Source organism: Rousettus aegyptiacus, unplaced genomic scaffold (assembly GCF_014176215.1).
Source record: "Rousettus aegyptiacus isolate mRouAeg1 unplaced genomic scaffold, mRouAeg1.p scaffold_m13_p_8, whole genome shotgun sequence".
In the NCBI taxonomy this organism is placed as follows: Eukaryota; Metazoa; Chordata; class Mammalia; order Chiroptera; family Pteropodidae; genus Rousettus; species Rousettus aegyptiacus.
The window spans coordinates 65587797-65611706 of NW_023416311.1; the positions used below are offsets into that span (position 1 = coordinate 65587797).

At 36.1% G+C, this 23910-nt stretch overlaps 1 protein-coding gene across 1 annotated transcript in view; it reads right to left on the reverse strand.

Annotated features, from left to right (window-relative positions):
• Nucleotides 1-23910, reverse strand: part of MSH3 (mutS homolog 3) — a 124844-nt gene that overhangs the window by 71997 nt on the left and 28937 nt on the right. The window contains exons 9-12 of the mRNA XM_016123442.2: nucleotides 18109-18221; nucleotides 15153-15267; nucleotides 8937-9021; nucleotides 6330-6439 (exon numbers count right to left, since the gene is read on the reverse strand). Coding sequence (XP_015978928.2) covers nucleotides 6330-6439; nucleotides 8937-9021; nucleotides 15153-15267; nucleotides 18109-18221 — 423 coding nt within the window. The remainder of the gene's footprint in view (nucleotides 1-6329; nucleotides 6440-8936; nucleotides 9022-15152; nucleotides 15268-18108; nucleotides 18222-23910) is intronic.

Genomic DNA, 23910 nt, shown 5'->3' on the forward strand with positions numbered 1-23910 from the left:
ATTTCTTTGTCCCCTCTCCGTACTGTGATTATGATCTTTTGAGTGTCTCACAGTGCTGTAGACTCTCTAACTTAAACAGACACGAGGCCTTGTCTCCTCTTTCCCACAAAGCTTTTTTTTTAAAACAAATCGTTTTGATTATTGACATCTGTGAAGGCCTTAGGGGCAGCTGCAACGCCAGAGTCAACTCACTTCCATTTCCAGCTCCATTTTGAATCTGTTCCCTGAGACTTTCCCTTTACTTATTTGCTTAACAAGCTCAGCTGTCCTAAAAGAATATTTGCTACATTTTTGGAACATTTCTAGTTACTTCATATAGAGAAGCATTTTAAAGACATTCAAGCCACAAAAAATGAAGTCCTCCCACAGCAGTTTGAGGGGATATATTCTGAAAACACCCACCAATAAGGGCGGGGAGAAAAAGAGAGAAAGATAAAGCTGGAAGAGCCAAAAAGGAAAAGATCTATAACTCTTCCTCCTTACTCTCTCCTGTATTTCTTCTCAGCCCAAATGAAAGTTGCTATTTACTGCTGGTCTATATCTCACTGGAGGCTCTGATACCGTAGAATGACCCAGAGACCAGCTACATGTTCCTGGATATATGCACCCCAAGAGATGCTAGTTCGTCCATATGCAATAACAGTTAGAGCAGACATTTGGATAAGAGGCATCTAGGGTCACTTTTGTCGTGGCAGCAGCAGTCCCCCTTTCCCCTCTCAGTCCGCAAAGGCAAAGGGGCACGTGTCAACACCAATCGATCACACAGATCTCAATTACACACCACCAGCCACTCTTATTTCTCATTTACAAGCAGCGCTGTCTCAATGGGCTGAGTAAAATCAGGGTCGCCACAGGTGATCGTTGAGTTGGCGGGCTCATGGGACATGTGAAACCACAAAGAATAAACAGGGCCTCCTATTGTAGTTAATTTCAAGAAGTTCCAGAGAGTTAAAAATGGCATTTAGTTTTACTGTATGATACATTAAATGTTCAATGGAAGAAATACATAACATTCTATTACTTTGTCATTTAACCTGGGTCTATGAATTAGAAATATAATCATTAATAATCCAAACAAAATAAAGTCATGTAATTATTCAAAACAATTAACACTCACGTATGTACTTAGTGCTTTAGAAAATTACACGAAAGTATAATCAATTGTCAAGGATCTATTTATTTCCTAACACCAAGAATTTTCTATTTTCTTAATTTTAATTATTAATGTGATTTAAATGCCAAGAACAAACTTAAGATGCTTAATTCTCTCAAGCAGTTTTCTCATAATCTAATAGTGAATAACAGGTAAGTATTTTATTTTAGGTACAAAAGCTTCCACTACTTGCGTCTCCATCACTTCACTAGACCTTTTACAGGAGACTTAAAACTAGCTATGCCTAAGGTGAAAGGCGGCCCCTTCCTATCAACGTCCTTACTAAGTCACATGGTTTTCTCTGCATAACTTCCATCTACTCTAATTCCACTAGGGGTTTGACAAGAATGCAAGATGTTGCCAAATCATTTCTTCCAGTTAAGTACAATGTTTTCTGACCTGAGCAAGCAATTATTCCACTAGCAGGGAAAAAATCATTTCTCAGAATCATTTCTGAGAAACTAAAACAAAGAATTACACAAAGGAAAGCTACTTCTACAGTCAAGCTTTTCTTGAAAAATGAACTGTTACACACATATGTCTTTATTTAGAACTGTAAGGTTTTTTTTTAATTTATTATTATTATTTATGTTTATAGCACCTGGTCTTCCTAGGTGGTTTCCCATCCAAGTAGTAACCAGGCCTAACCCTGCTTAGCTTTCAAGATCAGACATTGGTCTTGTTCAGGGTGGCATGGCTGTAGACCACGGACCATTGCTCCACTGGGGCATGAACCCAGGACCTTCTAGGTGTAAAGCAGATGTGCTAACCGCTACACTATGGAACCATGTCCAAGATTTTCAAATAGATTCATTCATTTGGTCATAATTTTTTGATCATCTATTACATTCAAAGCACAATAAGCCCCCAATACATTCTCTGTATGTTGGGGGTGGAGGGGTAAAAAGCTGGACAGAATTAAGAGGGGTTAACTTTCTAGAGAAAGAAGAAACAGGAGCACTTCTCCAAGGCAATATCTGAGTTAGGTCTTAAATAATTCACTTTTAATAATTCATTCAATATATACTTGTCAAATGTTTGTTATAAATGAAGCAGTTTACTGAGACAGGTATTAAATAAACAGATAAAAAACAAATATCAATCATCATAAGTCCTATATGCTATCAAAGAATGATACAAGAACATAATTTAGATAAGGAGGTCAGAGAAAAAAGCTCTGAAGAGATAACACTTTTAAGGTGAGACCTAAGGGTAAGGAGTTAGCCATGTAAAGATTGAAGAAAAAGAGGAGAACATTCTAGGTAGAGAAACCAGTGAACGTGAAGATGAGGAGATGAGACGAGGAAAAGCTTTGGGATGCTCAGGAACCACAGGAAGGCCAGAGTGACCAGAGGCAAGGAATAAGTGAATGCAGGGGAGGGTCGGAAAGCCAAGTTAAAAAAACTTTTATTTGAAGCACAATGGAAAGCCAATGAAGAGTTTAAGGCAGGGGAGTGACATGTTTCAGTCTTTACTTTGAAAAAAAGAGATCCTTTAGGAGGATACTGCAGCAGTCCGATTGAGAATTGATGGTAGTTCAGACTAGGGTGATGGCAGTAAGGATGGCAAAACATGCAAAGACTCTGGATATATTTTAGAGAAGGAAGCAATAGGACTTAGCATTAAGCTGTATGTGGCTATTGGAAAGGAAATAAGCCCCTAGGTTTCTGGCTTAAGCCCCGAGGTTTCCTACAATGGGGAAAACAGGAAAAATAACAGGGTCGAATACATTGTTTTGAGGGGTGTGTGACAAACTTGTTTCTGAATCTAATTTGAATATATAAGCCTAGAGAGTAGAAAAGAGTAAAGACCAGAGATACAAATTTGGGAATCACTGACATTTTGATATTATCGTCATAGCAACAGGTAAGTTCATAGGGGTAGGGTGGGAGATAGTGAGAAGAGGAGGTGAGGGGAGGGTAAGGGAAAGAAGAAGGCCAAGCTCCTAAATTCAGGTCTCAGGAACTCCCAACACTGAAAAGATACATAGAGGACGAACAGCTAGCAAAGAAAACTTTGAAGAAGCAGCCAGCAAACTAGGAAGGGAACAAAAATAAATAGAAGTTTCCACTTCAGAAAAAAAGAACAGACAAAGATCCTGAAATAAATCACACTCAGTGTGTTGTAAGAACTATAAACAGTATGGAGCAACATAATTAAATATACATTTTTTTAAATGTATAGGTCACACAGAGTAGAAACAGAGAAGAGCGAGACCACAGGCATGGAGGTGCTTAGCTTCAGCTTCCTCGGTAAACAAAAAGCCTTTCATGCAAAGACTTTCATCTGACTGCCTTTCATAAAAAGTGATTTTACAAAAAGGCAAGATGATATACTACCACCTCTTGACAAAGATTCAACGTTTTCACTGTTGATCAAAATAATACAACCACTAGAAGGGGAGAAACATTTCTCAGAGTCTGTTTCATAGTTAGTAATCTGCTCTTCTGTATGTGTGTCTGTGCACATGCACACACACAGATGTCTTTCCAAGAAATCACTCTCTCACTTCAGGAAATGCTTTGTTTCCAATCTGTTTTGCCCACTCAAATTGAACACTTCTGTGGCAAAGATGTCCTGGCAGATGTGTGGGTCTGTAGCTGCTGGAGATAACAGTGACAAAGTCATTAGCACGTAAGTTACAAGAGAAGCCATGGCCACAGATAAGAGCCTAAGTAGTGTTGAAAGTGAGAAGCGGCCCCAGGAGAGAACTCTGGGTATCGTCAACATTTACATTGCAGGTAGAAGAGGCACTCAAGAAGGAAATGTATAACTTACTTTTGTTTAATATTTTAAAATATAGAGTACATTACTAAATCTTGAACCTTTCTAAGATGAACAAATCTGCCTTAGAAATTAACATTATGCCTAAAACATCATTTTAGAGAATCATCCCATACTTTTAAAAGTCTTCTTCTCCCCTTCGAATCAATATTTACGAGAATTGGCATTTTCAGGCTTTTTGACAAAACTAATAAAGTACATATGGTTATATATAAAAGAGTGACAAGACCATATCAACTCAAAGAAACAGAAGAAATTCAAAGATGTAACCTCAAAAAAAATGAATTCAATATAATTTAATTTTAAAAGGCCTTAGGACTAATGGCTTGCCAATGTGACATGTGTTTATAAGAAGAAGCCAGCGAACTATGCTGGAAAATCTTCCTGCCTGAAATTAGCAGAGGTCATAAAAAGTATTAATCATACATACACAGAAAGCATAAACTATTTATAAAAATGTATGTGGTTTCAGTGAAGTATATAAAATACAGTCTCAGTAATCTAAATGAATTCTTTGAATCAGTCAATAAGTGTAGGGTAAAAGCCATTTAGACTTTCTAAAAGACACCAGTAAAATTCTGCACCATAGAGGCAATTTTATGGAATAAAAGGTGGTAGGAGTGAAAAATCCTCTGAAATTTGAAACAGTTGGTCCTAGATTTATGAACTGTGGGATTGCTCTGGGAGCTGAAATAGACTAAAAATATAAAGATCTTTAGGGATTTAAGAGAATTCATAGAAGACTGACAAATAATGGGCTCTTGGAGAACTTTGAAAAATCTGCCTCATATTGCTAAATTCCCTTGTCACCAATTATTTGTTCTATGATCACTACAGAAGAAAACCAGGCCCTAAACTAACATCTGGCTGCCAATGTCAGCAACAGAATATTAGCCTAGATGAACCATTGATGTGATAAGCATGGCACCTATCTTAGTTAAAAAATAATAATAATAATGATAATGATAATAATAAATATATAATTGACTTACTGACTAATCAGATGAAGATTTTCTCAATGTGTTTTTTTAGAATAGGCTGCAAGTACCATTAAGATTTAATTGGAAGATGAAAGTTTTAAAACTCTGACCTAAAATAAAAAGGGCAAAGGAAAAGTTTTGTGTGCTTGTTTTCAGCTATGTAAGTGTTAGGCCAGTCTAAAGTTCACACTTGAAAGCATCAGTGTTCAATGCATGGCATGTTTTCTCTCAGTCTTTCTGGGAAAGTAAGATCCCAAGGGATACATAATTCAGTCCCTAAAGTGCATACAACATGGTCTACTGAATTTATCTCAAATAATTCTTGGTTATATAAAACAAATTTAACGGGAAATAAACATTTTAACTTACATGAAAAAGTCTACTAGTGAGTCTGTTTCTAGCAAATAAGATAGTAAGAACTGCTGCGCATGCTTAGGTAGATATCTCTCCAGAAGCCAGAATGCAGCACCCCTTCGGCTGTGTCCACAGGCTATCTGCAGAAAGCCATCTTGTCTGCTGTTGCTCCACAAGGTAACCTTATTTCATATTGAACCAAAGTAAATACTTCCATTTTCAGAATTTCTTCTTTATCTAGTCAATTTCCCCTGTTCAAAGGTCTTTATGGTCAAGAAGGGAAATCGAAATGCCCCACAAAGCTGAAGTGATTTGGTAATCATCATAAAGCTTATTACTAACACTAATAACAACATCTGTTCTTCTTTATGGTAGATGACTATCCCCTAAGCACAGCATAAAATGCAGCCAATGGTGAGGCTATTGTGCAACTTAAAGAGAAATGCATATAAAACCCCTTGCATGGTGCTTGGTATGTAATGAAGGTGCTCCTAGTAACTCCTTCTACTATCTTAAACATCTCACGCCCGACCCCTCTTTCAGATTCCCACTAATACTGCTTTAGCACAGATCATCGGAAGCTCTCAGTAAACTTGCTAACAGCCCTGACCACCACCACCATGCTGGCCTCTCCTACACACAAGTCTAGCTTTGATCCTTTCACTCCCAGGCTCAAAATCATTGGATTAACTTCCTCTGGCTACCAACTCCTCTGCCTAGCCTATAAAGCCCTCTACAAAAGATAGGATTCCATGTCTCCAGCCCCTTCCCTCCCTACCCTCTTCTGCTACTGATGACCCCAAACTACCTGGATAACTCACTTTCCCTGAACACACATCATGTCTTCCAATCTGCAAGCAGGCTCATTCTTAGGGAAAAGGAAAAAAATCCTCATAATAGTAGACAGTCTATTGCCATATACAAACTAAAATCTTTCCCAATTTAAAACTGTGTTCTTATAAGTCATGGTAACTTTGGTTTTATGGAGGGCAATATAACTTTCATTTCACAACTTTATATAATTTCAGAATAAATGCACAAAAAAGGATTCCCTTTACCTTAATTTAAGGAGTGGCTGGGTCACCCACTTCTTTAACTTCCGTCTCCCAAACGAAGTTTTAGTATGGTCTAAAACCCAAAATAAACTTCCTTTGGTTTTCTTATCAGTCTAAGAAAAACCAGAAAACAAGTTTTATTAACTAGATAATTATATGTGTACCCAAATAGCTAGCTGTTCATGTGCCCTAATTATTACATATGCCCCAATTTTAATTGTTACATATGCCTAGCATAACAAACGGCTTATCACAGGTGTTCATTTAATATTTGATGAATGAATGTGTGTTACATATATAATACTTACATATACAAAACCACACATATATACACACTATATATATAAAGTATTGTTATTTTACACAGAAAAGGGATAGGCTATGTATCATTTTTGGTTAACTAAAAATAAATTATTAAGATATCTCTTTTGACATATATATTTGTCCTATGTATCTTTAAAATATAATTATATACTTCCCTGCCTTAGGAAGTACAATGAAGACAATTTAATATTCTTTGGCAATTTAGTACCTTTGACTGCCTCAGAATTGACATTCTAAAGACCAATGCCCTCATGACAACATTAAACAAGTATAATGTACTAGAGATAGACATGAACCTGCACTAAACTCTGAGAATTTACCCTGGAAGGTTTCTGTTTTAGTCTTAGATTTTATTAAATCATAGATAGCTTATCTGTCTCTACTTTGCTACTTGAAAGTTGAGCCATAAAAAAATTTACAATTAACAAGAGATGATAGTTCATTTGAACCAAGTAAGTTTTCATTATCTTATAAAAAGTCTATAAATACGTTTAAATCTTACTTGAAATATGAAATTAAAATTTTCACCTGAGTGTTTTTTTTTTAACTTTGTCCTTTTCCTTCAAATCATCACACAGGTACTTAGAGAATACCTATGGCTCAGGTATATGATTGGCAAAGGTATATTAAGACATGGTCCCTCCCCCCCCCCCCCAGGGCACTTATATACAAGTTTGGGAGAAAAATACTCATAATTAGGACACAATGCCACCTGGCAGAAATCAACTACAAACTGTATGACATAAGCTCCCCAGGCCTTAGAAGGTTAAAGCAGAGCACACACGGAAGCTACGGTCATGGAGTCCCCCCCACGGATAAGCCTGATGGGCAGTGCTGACTGTTGAGGGTAGTCCAGATTAGTAAAACCAGAGACCCTTCTGAGACAAGAGCTCAAGTGGCCTGCCTGCAGTACAGGGTCCCAGGAAGAGGATGACAGAGAGGAATGAAGTTCCAGTTATCTGGCATCACTGGAGAAGCAGGCACAGACAAGAAAAGGATTGACGAGGGAAACCCAAGTCCTGTTATGTCTCTGCTCTCCCTGACACCCAGCCCTCCTCACTACCCCTTTCCATTGCTCAATGGTAAGGGAAGCCAAAGCTGAAGTGCAAAGACAAGCAGAAAATGTTAATGCTCAGCTTCTGATTCTAAAAGGGCCAAAGTCTTGATAATGAAAGGATTTTTAAAGGGTATTTTGATTACAGATGATTTTTGCCTTATAAATTTGATTTCAGAACTGCCTCCACAGTAGCATTACTCAAACAGGGAGGATGGGAAAGAAAAAGGAAAGCTTGGAATGCTGGGGCCGTGTCTGCAGGCTCTGACTATGAGCTCTTCTTCTTCTGAGAAATATCCTTTAATTCCTACTACTTGTTTTCTATCACGCAGACGTATATGGAGTTGATGAGAAAGACTTGTGGAAAAGATTCTCGACATCTGGATAATATAATTGCAAGGCAAATATGTTATTAAATGAAAGTAAGATGACAACTAGGACACAAGGAGAGTTTGGAAGAAGAAAAAATTAAATGAGAGAAACTAGTAATATACAAACCCGGGAGTCGGGACAATAAATTCAGCTTTTACTATAATTCACAATAGTAATAAATATTTCTGAAGAGCTTTAAACCATTTGACTCAGATGGTTCAGCTTCTCCACTACTTACTCAAATGACTTGGAACTGCTTTTTATTTCTATAACTTTATATTGTAACATTAGTTTTATAAAATATCTCACATTTCCAAGTGACAATTTAATAAATGAAGCAATAATTTTAATGTATCCATTATCTTCCTAATTAATCAATAAAGGGCAAATAAATGATGAAAATTTGTGAAGGGGAATATTCTACATCTCACAGTCTAATTGAATATCACGGTAACTTGTTTTATATGCTGCATAATGAAATAAGACTACAGACATTTCAAAAAAAGGTAGAAAAAATATAATCAAGCAGACAAAAAAAAAATCCACTTCATATTAATTTTCAAAGATGATACCCTTCCAAAGAAATGTCTAATACAGAAATTATCAGGATGAGCATGTCACTTCAATCATTGAAAAGGACAACTCGAGAGCTTCCAAAGTAACCTCATTAAAGTATTCTGTATACTGTATTTGATTCTCCAAAAAGCAAATGCTGCAGTTATCAACTAACAAAGAGCTGACAGGCGGAGAGATCAGTTGAAGATGATATTCTTTTCTACACTCCTAGGAACAGACTGCTACTTTATTCCAAAATTTCTTTTAAAACCATTTTGAATCAACCATCTCTTATGCTTACCTACCTGATTCTGGAGAATTTCAAGATTCCTTAATGTTGTTCCATTAATTGTCATAAATTCCATGTCACCTGACAACTGTTTAAAATTCCTGTAAAAGAATAAAATATGAGCCATGATGTAAGTGCATAAAGAAATTTTAAAAAACGAATTCAGACACTAGAAATATTCCAATAACTTTATGAAAAAAGTTAGCTCTTTGACAGGGAATCAAACCAAAAGAAGCAAAAAGAATATCACTGGGATATCGTCTTCCACTGATGCTGGTGTTGTTAAATAGACTGATGGAAAAATAAGGATAGTTGCTCTTGAACCAAAAACAAGAACAAGGAAGGAAAGTTAAGTGGTACACAGAGTTTTTGGAGCGTTTTTACATTTCCAGGAATAGAACCAAACATAGCCTTTTATCATTGGCAAAGCATGTGGCAGTATCTTTAGGAAAAACTATACAATTAGTTAGAAAAATATGTCAAAATACTTAAAAATGTCCTCCTTATTCTTTAGCATGAGATCATCTTGGTAAACCCTTTAACAACTTTTAATCATTTAACATTCTGATATGTGCCACAAATGTTATTTACTCTATAATTAACAACACGCATTAATGTAGCTAATGTTTTAGTAGAGTATAAAACTGAAAACCTGGCAAAAATTATTTCTTTAAGCTCAAAGAAAGCACATTCTGCTTATGTCCCTATGACTATCCCAAACTAGATTAAAAGTTCAATAAATTTCATATAGACTTGAGTATTGAGCTGCAATATGATTAAGTATATGCACAACTCCAATTTGGCTTTATTAGTCTTTCATGTTAAAAAGTACATTAATCGATGCATTACTGATATAGGAATTCAATTTCCTTTATAAGCCAACCCTTTGTTTTTTCCATCAATAGCGCTTATAGACTTGATGGCTTAAAAGCAAGAAAAATAAGGGCAAGTCACTAAAGTTTGGAGGGAAAGCATGAGTATTTGCACTATAAGCCCAAACACACTTATCATGACTGTAATAAGATTTAGATAAAATCCAGTTTCCCAACCCAGTTATAGAAACAAGACCTCATCCAGGAATCTAGAGCCTAAAATCAAAGCCCACATCATTATGAAATGACTCCACTTCTAGATGACTCCCCCAACTAAAGCTCCAGAGCCCTAACAAAGAAATAACTTACCGCACATTAGGAATGTTGCCTAGTAACTGAACACTGTCCTTTGGCAGTATAATTTCTCGGTTTGACCTAGCTTCTAAAGGATGATAATTTGTTAATGATTCTCAGAAGGAAGCAACTCCAATACTGATTGATAGCAGGTATGTGTAGCCCCTTTTTTCCTTCTTATAGCAGTTAACTTAGTTTGCCTTGCAGTATAGCAATTTATGTTTTTGGGCTACCTTCATTAACAGATCTTAGCTCCTTGAAGGCAAGGGTTATTAATGTCTTATATATTTGGTAGCTCCTGCAGAGTCTAGCAGAAAGTAGATGTTCAACAAATGTCTGCCATCTTCCTACAAAGAAGCCAGTTTGAGTTTGTTTGTTTGTTTGTTTGTTGAGTCATAAAGCTCAGAAATGTCTGAAACACTTGGGGACAGTAATAAAATATAAAATGTTATTTTCAGGAAGTAATAATTATGCAGTGATTGGCTGAGAAGATAACAGGTGTTCACACAACTTCATGGTCGAAAATCAAGCTGGAAGAGCTGATTACCTAGACTGAGAGTTGGTATCTAACCAGTCCTCACGTTTAGATATGTCATGTTTATTTCCCCTATTCCTGACAATTGGGTTTAACCTACACAATTAACACAGTCACGGACTCTAGAGAGATGCTTAGTTAGCACAAAAGACCAATCAAGAACTCATAATCCAGTAGCCTTTTCTAAAAACATCTCAGGTAGTGGCCTTTATCTCCCATGAGCACCAGAGATGTGAGATAAATAAGTGGCATTTAAGACATGTGGACTGTCCAGAAATACGGCTCCATTGCCTTTACCCTCACAAGTACTTGTAAACCCAACAGTCCATACCCGGAAGAATGGTGTCTTAAGTTTAGGATTCCAAAAGCGTGCCCTGTTCAAATATCTGAGGGTTTTGTCACCTAACTCCAACCAAAAGTGAAACCCTGCTCCTACTGTGTGTTGAGTAAACCTTTAAAGCAAGGCACTGTCAGAATATCAAGACCGAGAATTGGAATTTCAAGGAGCATGACTGCTAAGAGTTTACACAACTGCTTTTGTGCTTGCTTACTAAAATGTATGTGTGGCAGAATATTCTTTGAACTAACATACGACCTGGTAGAGAGAGTTGGAGAAGCTTAGAGTCCTCATCTACATATAATTACTGGAGGCTCCCAATATCTATTATATCAAAAAGAACCCAATAACTGTGAACAACCTAATTGGCTTGAGTTACCAGACCTTTAGTAAGAAACTATATAGGTATACCTCGTTTTACTGAGCTTCGGATGTTGCTTTTTTTTTCCCTAAACAAATTGATGGCAAGACCCTCCCACCTGCAAAAAGATTACGACTTGCTTTATTACAATACTTGAACTTTGTATCAGTGGTCTGCAACCAAACCCACAATATCTCCAAGGTATGCCTGTATGGGTTCTTTTAATTAGCAGCATTAATGAGATGTGCATATGGTTTTTTGTTTTATTTTTGGTTTTGCCCTCACTGAACAAGTCATCTAAACTGTAAAGCAAAGAAACAAAGACTTTCTTTAAACTGACATCTGCATTTTTTTTAATAAAAGACAGCGACCACCGGGTACTATGAGACTGGTTCCTATGGAACAATAATTACCAAGCAACTATAAGAACTATCTTTCCCAAATGTTTGGTTGATAATAACGTGTTCTGGAGCTGGGACTCCTTCTTCCAAACACACACACACAAAAATATTTCTTTCTGTCAGTGCCTATTTCCTTTAGGAATTACATACACTTTTGAACTAAGCACTGTATCTGCCAGCACCATTAGGAATTCAATGATATATGATCACTGATCTGAAATACTCAAATAATTTTGAATTATTTATCCTTTTGGAAGAAGCCAAATTTTATGTTTTCGACTGAACCTCATAAGCAATGCCTTTAGAATCCATGCTGTGTGAACCTAGATAGAAATAAGTAACATGGGGAGATACTTCATTAATATTTCAGACAACAAAAATACAAAGAATGCTTTTTTCCCCTCAAGTTTCATAACGGCAAGAAAACAGATTTGCTACAAACCTGCCAAATTTAAGATTCTAGATCATTCCTACACTACTTTTCAAAAAATCTGATTTAGACTAAGGCAGTTAAGGTACAGACCCTACTTGAGAGATCAACCCCTTATGAAGATCCTATTTTGATATTACTTGAAAATGGAAACAAAGGCAAAAAAAATCTACCATGTTACATATGAAATCAATAGTGGAAAATAGTTCCACTGCCTAATCTTTTGGTGGGTAATTTCATTTAATTATTATAAATTTAATTTTATAAAATTATTATAAATTTTAATTATTACAAATTATATATTATAAAACTTATCTGTAGATTTACTTCTACTTAATTTGTAATTAAACAATAGGAATATCTTTGCATTCCTAAATGTTTCCAATAAGCATATTAGAAAAGAAAATAAAAAGAAAGGTGTATAACGGTACCCGAGACCACTGGCAGGTTCAAAGATATAGTTATACTATATCATTGCACATAGTCATACTCATAGTTATGATTTATTACAGTGAAAGCATACAAAGCAAAATTTGCCCAATAAACATCACTTAATCCATCCTTGGAATGATTCCTAAAATGGTGTATGTTCCTCAACCTAAAATTCTATTGTAAAGGCACAAAGACCTTTAAATAAACATATACCAAAATTTTTATGAAATGTGTAGCAACTTTGGTGAAACTATTTGCAAAAGAAGACAACTAAAACTTCCTCCAATAACACAGCTCTCAAAGTATAATCATGTCTTAGGCTGCCAAACTTTTAAAGTAATATAACTGAATTTTAAATACAGAGAAGGACATTCGTGTGTTCCAAAGTAATCACCTGAGAGACTACATTCTTTTCCCAAGATATAAGAACTGTGGAATTATTCTTTGGGAATTATATTTAGAGTCTAATCACATGCTACCTATAAAACACCATCACCTACATTTCAATAGTACCAATTTTGATCACAACCTTTATTCATTCATCTTCGCCTCCAAAGACATTTTGGGAATTTCCAATCAAATCCATGTTCGCAGGATGAAGAATTCCTTCCTTCTTTTTTTTTTTTCATTAATCCTCTATTTACTGACTGCCTACTGGGCACTGGGTGATATATAATGTGAGGGCCTAACCTTTTGGACCTCTTTATATCTTTTTCATCTGGCTCTATGGAAATGAGAGGAGGGGGTTACCCAACAGGCAGATTAGACACACACTAAGTCACCAGCAGATCCAGTTCCCTGACGACTTCCCAACAATACTACCAAATGTAAGTTCAGTTTCACTCAATTTATCAAGTCAGGTAATTTTAAAATAAGCTATTTTAATTTCAGTGCAAATAAATACTTTATGTTTTACTGTTTAGTATTATTTTCGCTTTGAACTAAATATGAGGAGGACACAATATTAGAAAAGTCAACTTTCTATTCCAATATTAATACTTCATTGCTTGGTGATGTAGGGACAAAAACAAATCTTCATGAGCAAGCTATTAGTCACTAATTCAGCCTCACTCAGTTAGAGGCTCCCTATCATGAATAAGTCAAATGGTAGGTAGCCTGTCATCCTTTCTTTATGGGGATCCCACACAATCAACCATACAGAGCAATCTCTGCAATATGTTTCCTATTACTGGAGCTTAAAGTGGAATCCAATGAGGTGTAATGCCTGGTTGCTACTTTTTTTAATAAAACATTTCAGCCATAATAGAATATAGATAAATATAGTACCCAAGTTAAAAAGTAAACATCAAGTAGAACTCCCCCAGGCCATTTCCCCCACTGACCTTCACTGTTTCCCCTCTGTCCTCACTGGAGAAAACCACTCTTCTAAATCTGTTGTCCATTATTTCCCATGCATGTCTTTATACCTTCACTATGTGTGTGTGTGTGTGTGTGTGTGTGTGTGTGTGTGTGTGTATTCTTAAGCAATACACACAGCTGTTTCTCATGTTTCCAACTTCATATAATAGTATGTACTCTGTGTCCTTCAGCAGTTTGATTTTTGGCCTAATAATTTTTGGCTAATGAAACTTTTCTAATACTGATATGTATAACTCAAGTCCATTCATTTTCGTTACTATATAACATTATATTGCATGAATAGAACACAATGAACCCATTTTCCCATTGATGAACATTTATTTAGATTTCTTTAAATGGAACAAAACTGCTTCCAAAGAAATGATATCCTGTTCTATCCTAACTACCACATACAACACACACCAAAAATCACACTACAGAAAGATTCCCAAGTGACTTGCCTTTCTTCCACTCTCTCCAACAACCTCAAACCGGCACTACCTTTTCCTTCCTCAATTCACACTGGTCATTTCACTAAGACTGCTCCTATCTGTCCAACCACCTCTGCAGAACAGGAAGTAACTTACTTATCCAGGATCAAAATGATGAAGGGTGATTCTTCACAGAGCCAAAGACAAGGGGCTGGTGAAGGTAGAATACAGAAAGGCAAGGAAATTATCCTGCTACCTTTTTCTTATGGCACTGGCTTTTAAACTAGTATTTTCCTAGAATGTCACCTGCTAGTTTTTATATCTCTGGAACTCTACAAAGTTAATTACTCTTTTAAAAAGTTATCTACATTAGTAGCTGTCTCTTTGTCTCCAAATTTATGGCCTATGAAATAAGAACTAAAAATATAAATCAGAAAGGAGATAAAGTTTTATGAATGCTTTTTAATACCACTTAATTCCACTTATTATGACTTACCAATTAACTGTGCTTTAGAAAAAAGCACAATTTTGTAGTCAAAACAATAATAGCTATCATGAATATAAATTGACAGAATTCTTAAGGATTCTGTCAATATTTTTATATCAATTAATATTTTTAATATTCTTCAGCAGCAATACCACACAGTTCATCCTTGCCCCTGAACAGAGTATTCCATAAATAGCAGGTAAACTTCCCTGAGTATAGTACTTACCAAATTCAACTTAAGAAATATCATTAATATAACCCCACCTCTTTTTTACTTTTGAGAAACAACTTACTTGGGTTTGGAAAGCACCTTTTCCAAGTTAAATTCTTTGAGGTATCTTATTATGGCAGCCAAAGAGCAAATCACGGGCTTCTCTAAGTTAATGATGCCAGAAAAACTTTGAGAACCTAAAAAATAGAATATATACTTTCATTAGAATTATTATTCGCCATTAAAACAAAATTTAAAATAAATAAATTTTATTTTACGGTTACTGAAATAATAATTTAGATAATATTTCCTTAAAACTGCCCTTTAGAAAAATGCAGACAATTACGGTATGGGAAATAGGAGGGCATTTTCTGATGATGGAATAAATCTTTGTGGAAAGCAATAGAGCAACTTTTTCAAAATGTAAAATGCTTATCTCCTTTGATCAAGAAATACTCCAAAATGCATGTCAAAGAAGTAATCACAAGAAAGTGAACTGAAAAATATTTTGTAATAGTAAAAAACTAGAGACGACCTAACTGAACATCAACAGGGTAGCAGCTAAATAAATTCTGGTAAGTTCAGATTATTATATACCTACCAATAAGAATGACTTACAGCTATCTGCACTAGTGTGAAAAACAATCCATAATATATTACTGAGTGAGGGGAAAAAAGTTGTATGATCATTCTCATCTCTCAACAGGAATATTATAACAGCTTTCCATCTGGTCTTCCAGCTTCATCCTTGTGCCCTATAAGGCAGGGTGCCCAACTCCCGGGCCATGGACTAATATGGGTCAGAGGCCTGTTAGGAACTGGGCCACACAGCAAGAAGTGAGCAGCTCATGAGCAAGCAAAGTTTCATCTGTATTTGCAGATGCTCCCCAGCACTAGCATCACCACCTCAGCTCCACTTCAGATCATGAGGCATTAGATTCTCATAGAAGCAGCGGTCCCTCGTGCCGTAGAGGTTGGGGATGGCTGCTAAAAAGTATTCTTAACAACAGCCAAAGGAATCCTTTGTAAAATATATCTCGGATCATAAGACTACTGGGCTGAAAGATCCTCCAACATCCCCCAACTTAACAGAAGAAGCTCAAGTCCTTAGTCTGAGACCTTGTACAATGTGCCTTCCAAACTCTTTGAACTCACCTCCTAATATTCTCCCCTTCAGTCACTTTGTTCCAGCACTCGGGCTATTAGCTACTCCTTAAACATACCAGGCACTTATGATATGTTGTGCTTACTGTTGTCTCCGCTTACAACACTGTTCCTTCACAGGTCCATAGGGCTTTCCCCCTTAACTCCTTCAATCTTTGCTCAAACCTTTGTTCAAGTGCCATTTCCTCAGTGAAGTCTTCCTTCACCATCCTATTTAAAAGTTCGCCCTCTTCCACGCCTTATTTTCTTCACAGCACTTATCACCTTCAAACATACTATCTTACTTCATTGTACATCCCCCCCCATTAGAATGCAAACTCCAGAAGGGCAAAAATTTTTGCGTTTTATTCCTTATTGTATGTGCGATGCCTCACATAATATAAATAGTCAATATAAATTAGTTGAAAGAATAAACTCAAGTTATAATAGACAATTATTTACATGTTTATGTGTATATATGTGGATTTTATATAAAAAATTCATAAGGATTTGAGGCAAGAGACTTAATTTTTTCTTTATGTACAACTATGTTTTGACTTTTTTGCAATAGGCATTTGTTACTTTTAGAAATAAAAATATTACAAAATATCCTCTACTAATCAGTAGATTTCAACCATAGCTTTTTCTAAACCCAAGGTATAAACAATTAACAAAACCTTTTCCCCTTCTACTGAGAATTTCATCTTTTAACTTTCTAACTTTGTTCCACAGGAAACCTGATAAAGATGAAGTGCCAGTGTGTTATGAAGTAGAAACAGAATAGGGTAAAAATGACTTGGAATTGGTAAATTGCACATGGACCTGGAAGAATTATAAACACCTGATTCCAGAATTTTGACCTCCCCTGAGAGTACACTGATTCTTTGAACTTGGCATGTCCTTTGTAGAAGTTCCAGCAAGAGATATGGGTTCCTGCAAGACATGGTGCTTCTAAGCCAAGGCAGACCCTGCACCCACTGGATGAGAGCTCTTTCTTTGCCGCTAAGCTGTCACTAGGGGAGAGGGGAAACTCAAGTGCCAATGGCTCTGTGGACTGCTACAAAAACTGCTGAAGACTATTCCCACTAAGAGAACATGTGCCCTGCCAGAAAGCTGCATTTTCTGTCCTATATCCTTCTAAGTGAATCTAAGAGTGGCTTATGGTGGTCTTGTGACTTAGTCTTGTCTTTAGTTGAACATAAGATGATGATCCCTTGGTGATATCTCAGACTGGCGTCATAAGTGGGTTACGCTCTCAGACACTCAATTCGTTTGGGCTAAGGCACCAGAAGATTAAAAGGGATAGGAAGAGAAATCCTAAAAAGACATTGATGCCTGGGAGGGAGGTGGAGGAAGTTAACCAATTTGTGGTCTAATGGTGAATGTTCTGTAGCACGTGACAAGGAACCTTAACATAAGCTGGACTGGTAGGAATGAGGGGTACAGACCAGTCACTGATACCTGGTTAAGGAAATGTGAATTAGAAAAATAAGGGTTACCTAACATATTCAAACCCTGTCACTAATGTTCTGGTACTTAAATTCCAGCAAGCAACCTTCTGAAATGCTACCTTTCATCAGGAGACTGATCCATATATTCTATAAAACCACAAGGAAAAAAAATGGGCCGTATTTTAAGAGAAACTAGAAGGAAAAGTGGTAGGTAACTATCCCCTTCAAAAACAACAAATTACTACATGGTTACAACTACAAAGGAAGAAGCTGCACTGGTGTTTTTGATGAGTGTAAGAACCATGAACTCTTCCCTCTACTTCTTCCAGTTACTTACTGGTAACTACTTAGTTTTCATTACATTGAAAATCAAAACTCACCTTTATTTAAAACTCAACTCAGTTAAATTTAAGGACATATGGCTCATATGCATAAAATATTTACCTTTGATGTCAACTACATCATTTGAATAAAACTCTGTAACCATCTGGAAAGCATGGCTGTATTCAAAATACATGTTATCCATCCTTTCTACTCGAATTCTGTCATCCCGCACACTGAAAGAAAAAAATAAAAATTTCAAAGATAATTAACCATAATTTTGAACTATCTGTATTTAGGCCTTTGTCTGACCAAAATAAATAAATAAATAAAAGCTCATTCCTTATTCTCTCCCGAGCTGAAAAAAAGAGAGAAAGCTAAAGTTTCCCTGTCAAAAGGCTCCATTTGATAAAATATAATTATTACTTTTACTACTGGCATTTTTTATCACCTAGCACATTGTGAGTGACTACTTTGTTATCAAGAACTCATTGAAATTAAGGTCAATTACTTCAAAAATACAAAAGGGAGAAAAATGGAAAAGCATCATTGTCACTCAACTGCATCATTTGTTTAAATATTGTAGCAACAGAATACATCACCGAGTAATCCTTTCTTTGAAGTGGCACCTATATGTCTAGTTGGTTTCTTGCTAACTCCATTTCTACCACAACCTCCAGTCAAATATAGAAAATTCCCCTTAGGTCACCTCTCACTGGTTATTTAAAGTGGTTCTATAATCTTTAAAAATGTTACATATATATGTATGTATATGTATATGTATACACACACACATACACACATATATACATATACGCAATTATGTAAGCAGATAAACAAAATCATATTCATGTTAGCTAGCACATCTACTTTTTCATTTTCTGTTTAGCTTAGTTATTCCTCTCCTCCTCTCCTTTCCTTATCACCTCACTGCTAACTCATGTTAACAGCCTAAAATTAATATTTCCTTATTTTTTCATGTTCATATAATCATACACAAGTATATCATATATATACATACTCATACATGTATGTCATTGTTTTTGTGAAAAAAAATTTAACATAAAGGATTATTGAATCTTACCTGTTCTTTCTACTTGTGTTAAAATGATAATATGGTTTCTCTTACTTAATTTCTTAATATATTATTCATATTTTCTGATGCCGAATGATCCTTGCATCCCTGGGAATATCCTTGTCATGATGTTCCGTGTTGCTCAAAATTATAAACTTGATTTCTTAGTGTTTTAATTTTTTCCAGGAAATGTGTGACAGTATAACCTAGCTCCAAAGACTTTTTCTGTTCTCCTTTAAGACCAGGCAGGCATAAGCTGATTCAGGAAGAAATCTAAGAGGCAGGATTTTCTCCCATCTGTGGTGCTGAGGAAGGATATTTCCACCTTAATCCACTGGAGAGGGAGTACCAGACTGACTACTACAAATCTCTTACCAATTTTTATCTTCATGTAGACTCCCTTAATACCTGGATTTTTAGACGCCTACAGCAAAGTTATTATTTAGCAACTCAAAAAGTAATGAATGACCTTACATGAGCTCCACAGTGTTTTTATACAAGTTCCTAGAGTGAACACAAGAAGCAGCTGGTCATTCAATTACTGTTCTAATTAACGTTTTGTTTGATAAGCAGATAAGGATTTAGAAATCCATTAAATCTAATAAAAAATGGACTAGTCAGTTATCCTTGAGGCTTTCACAGAAGTATTACAACAGTGTTAAAGTCATCATTCTGCAATCTGTACATTAAATATCTTCATGAAAAAATTTTTTTTACAAACTGGCTGGTGTTAAAATCTCATACCTGTGCTTTCCTAGATTTCTTAAAAACTGAAGAAAGTTATAGTAAATTCAAATCACTGTATCTTTGAAACAAAAGTCTACTTGAAACACCATATATATAATAATAACCAATCAGAGTAAACTAGATTTTAGTAAATTTCTACATTAATCACAGAACTATAAATTTTGGTTTCCTAAAATTGTAGTCTGTGGAATACCTACATCACAATCACGTGCAGCCCACACTAAAAGCACAGATTCCACACCCCAAATGTGTTCAATCTGAATTCTGCAGGAAGTTAGGGGAAAGGAGGTATTTTCATTTTTAACAGGTTTTCAAGTTGATTCGCAGGCAAACTGCAGACTGAAAACACTCGTCTACATGAACAATACTGGCAGCCATCATAGGACTAGAATACAAAATAGAAATGTAAATCTCCAATGACAGTCTATGTTGCAGCTGTTCTATTAGAGAGGTCCGTAAATATCTTTTCACCAAAAAAATTAAAGAAGTCAACTATGGTCAAATAACTGACCTGGGTCTGAATGATTATGAAAACACCTCCGTTTCCCACCTCTACAGGGGCTGTTTCAGCCGGGGCCGAAGCCTCCAGAATCTCGGAGAGGAGGCTGAACAGAAGCAGTGTTCCTCCCTGGCCCATGCCTGTGACTCGCCTCTGTGCTGGGTGGGAGGACAACCATCAGGATATGAGTCTCAGTCATCACATGAGGGTTGCCAAGCTGTACTGCTTGAATATAAGATTTCTAAGCTTAAAAAATTATTTTCAGATGTGACCTGCCTCTCTGTTGCCAAGTATATTGTTTTTGAAAAACTAAATGGTAATAAAACTCCCAACAAGTGTGAAGCCCATACTAGAAAGAAGGCAACTTCATACTCAGTATCTCTTAATGTCAACTTGGACATAAAATTGGTGACTCTCTGGTATTGAATAACAGACCACCGACAGTGATTCTGAACTAACATTCAGTGGTGACCAAACAGGTGGCAGCTTACCAATTTTATGATTTAGGTTGACTTTGGAAACTATAATTTTTATAGACAAAAAAAAATCTTGTTAAAGGCTGACAATCTACTTTAGGAAAACTCACAAGGCCTCTTCTGACAACGTACTTAGTGATAATAATAATACTGATTGAGTTCCAAGCTTCCTAGATGAATGATTAATTCTCTCCTCTGAGGATAGAACACAAGATAGGTCTAGATTGAATAAAAGAGGCCATGTAACATAATTACAATGTCTCTATTTTAGAATTAGTATATGAAATTAATTTTATCACTGCTTATAGTAAGGAACTATCACCACTTTCTTAGAAGACTAAGGGCTTTATGTGAAATAATAAGTATAAAGACAACCACTAGAACAAAAATATCAAAATAACCCCATAAAAACAGCAAGAAAAATAGACCACATAGTGAAAGATTCTTTAAAAGATATAAAAATAGAAAACAAAATTATATAAACAAACTAATATCAAATACATCTGTCATACTGACAAATGTAAATTTGCTAAACTTGCCTATTAAAAGAAAGTTTATCTGAGATTGAATTACAAAGAATTAAAAAAAAAAATCTAAGCTACAAACAGGAGCCTAACTTAAAGTAATTCTGAAAGGCTAAAAATAAAAGAATGGCTGGGAAAAAAGTGCCCAGATGGATATACTAAGCAAATGCAAATATGTAAAAAGAATGGGACAAGATTTTATTATAGGACAAGACAGAATTCAGAACAAAAAGCATTAAATGAGACAAAAAGAGGTACTCTATAATGACTAAAAAGGGCAGACTGGAAGAAAAACTTTTTACTCCTGTCCTTTCATAATACTTTTAGATTTTCGAACCACTGGAATATACTACTTATTCAAAAAATTATGATTGTTTATTGAAAAGAACAAGAGAAAGAAAAGGAAAGAACAGATTACAGGAACTACAGAGGAGCTCCCAGGAGATGTTCATCTACTTTCCTGTATTTGAACCTTATAGTAGGTTATGAGAGGGGAGTGATGGGGGACAGTGGCTGGACCCAACCTGCCACCTTGCAGAACATGAGAGGAAGACATACCCAAGGAGAAGAGAAAAAGAAGAGCCCCTAAATCTAGCCATGCCTGAATTCCAGCCTACCTTCCAGGGCTTTACCTATATGAGCCAATATGTTCATTTTCAGCTTTAAAATATTCAATGAGAACTCACTAAAAAGTGTGCGGTTCTTAAAAATAAAAGAGAGTCTTTTACTATCCAGAGAAAGAAGTGGACATAATCACACAGATAGCTTCTGAGAAAGATGGGAAGCTCTACTGAAGAACACATGGCCAATAGCAAACCAAGGAGAGGACGACTCAAACTCTGATTTCAGCTGGTGAATCTGCTTCAGACCAAAAACCAACAAACAGGCAGGCAGAATACAAGTCATAGACTCTGGGGACCGGAAGGAACCCCTTTCCAACCCTCTCCACCAAGCTGAGGTGAAGGGACCTTAGTCAAGTTATCACTAGGAATGAGAAATCAAAAGCAAATTTAGGGTCAAAGCACCGAGAGGATTAAAAAGAGCTGAGGTAAAGAACCACAGCAGAACCTACCCCTGGAGGAAAGGCCTATGTGGGAATGATAGGATTGAACTTCCTCATCACTGTGTGAAATCCATGGGGTCTCAGACAGAAGCCTAAGGCGCAGCAAGTAATTAAGGCTAGCATACATGGCAGCTGGGCTATTCAAAAGACTAAGAGAAATGGGAAGTATCTTACTATAAGAAGTCTGTACTAGGTAAATTTACGTCTTTCTAAACTTTTCTCTAGCTTTTTCTAAACTTTTGGTTTTACTTTTCCTTCTACAGTGGTATCAACCTTTTAAGGTAAAGCTCCATCAAAAAATTTCGAATCAGTCTTACAAACCCGACAAGAAAGTACTTCTTTCTGCAATGAGGTCAGGAATACTGATTGCTCAAAGCTGGGAAACCAAAGAGGGAAAGAAATGTGAAGGGGGAGGGAACGGAGGCAGAAAGCCCAAAGCGTAGAGAAGTAGAGAAGCCATTCATGGCTGCCTGTAGCCATGACCTCCCAGCTCTTCTTCCCTGATCCTGGAAATCTTCTCTAAGGATGAATTTTCTCTTGTGACAATATTTTAAAACCTCCATCCTTTCTTAATGTTTCACCCATCAAAATCATGGGTCTTTCTACCACCCATCTACATGTACCATATCCCCAACTCTGTGCTCACATTCTTATTTAAAAAGTGGGCCAAGACTCACCTCCTCTAAGATGCTTTCCCAGAAGGATAATCATGTGCTAGGAAAGCCTGTGCTTTCTACTAGACACATGGGACTGCGGTTTGTAAAGTAATACCATTAAAAATAAAGTCTCTTTTTTTAAGCACACATGCTTTTTGTCAGAAACTTTACTGCCAGAGATAGAAACACAAACTGTAACATACATTATAAAGAAATGAAAATTTCATGAAATATTAACCAAAATAATGTCAAATATGCTATAACATTACTCCTTCTGAAGTTCAGAAGCAAGTGAAGGGAGGGAATGGTTGCTTCCTCGTGCATTTTTCCTGAGAAAACATATGACATAGTGGTTAAGAGCATGTGCTTCAGAGCCAGGAAGTCTGGATTGAATCCTAGTTCTGCCAGTCACCAGCTCAATAATCAGACAAACAACCCAATTTTTTAAAAAGGTAAAAGAAGATATAGGAATAGCCAATAAGCACATAAAAACATCACTGGTCATCGAAGAAAAAGCAAGTTAAAATCAAAATGAACCACCACCTCACACTCACAATAATGGCTAAAAATTAAAAAGATTGTAATTGAAAAATAAAAAAGTGTTTAAAAAATAAATAAAATAAAAAATAAAAATAAAAAGACTGGCAATACCAAGAGTAGCAAAGATGTGGAGAAACTACACCCCTCATCTCCTGGTGGGGAAGTGCATAACTGAGGAACTGCTTTTGAAAAACTCAGTTTAGCCAGTTCTTACACGGTTAACTATGTACTTAGCCATACAGCCCAGCAATCCCACTCCTATTTTCCCAAAGTAAAAACATATGTCAATAAAAAGACTAGTACACAAATGCTACTGAAAATAGCTAAAAACCTAAATGTTCAGCA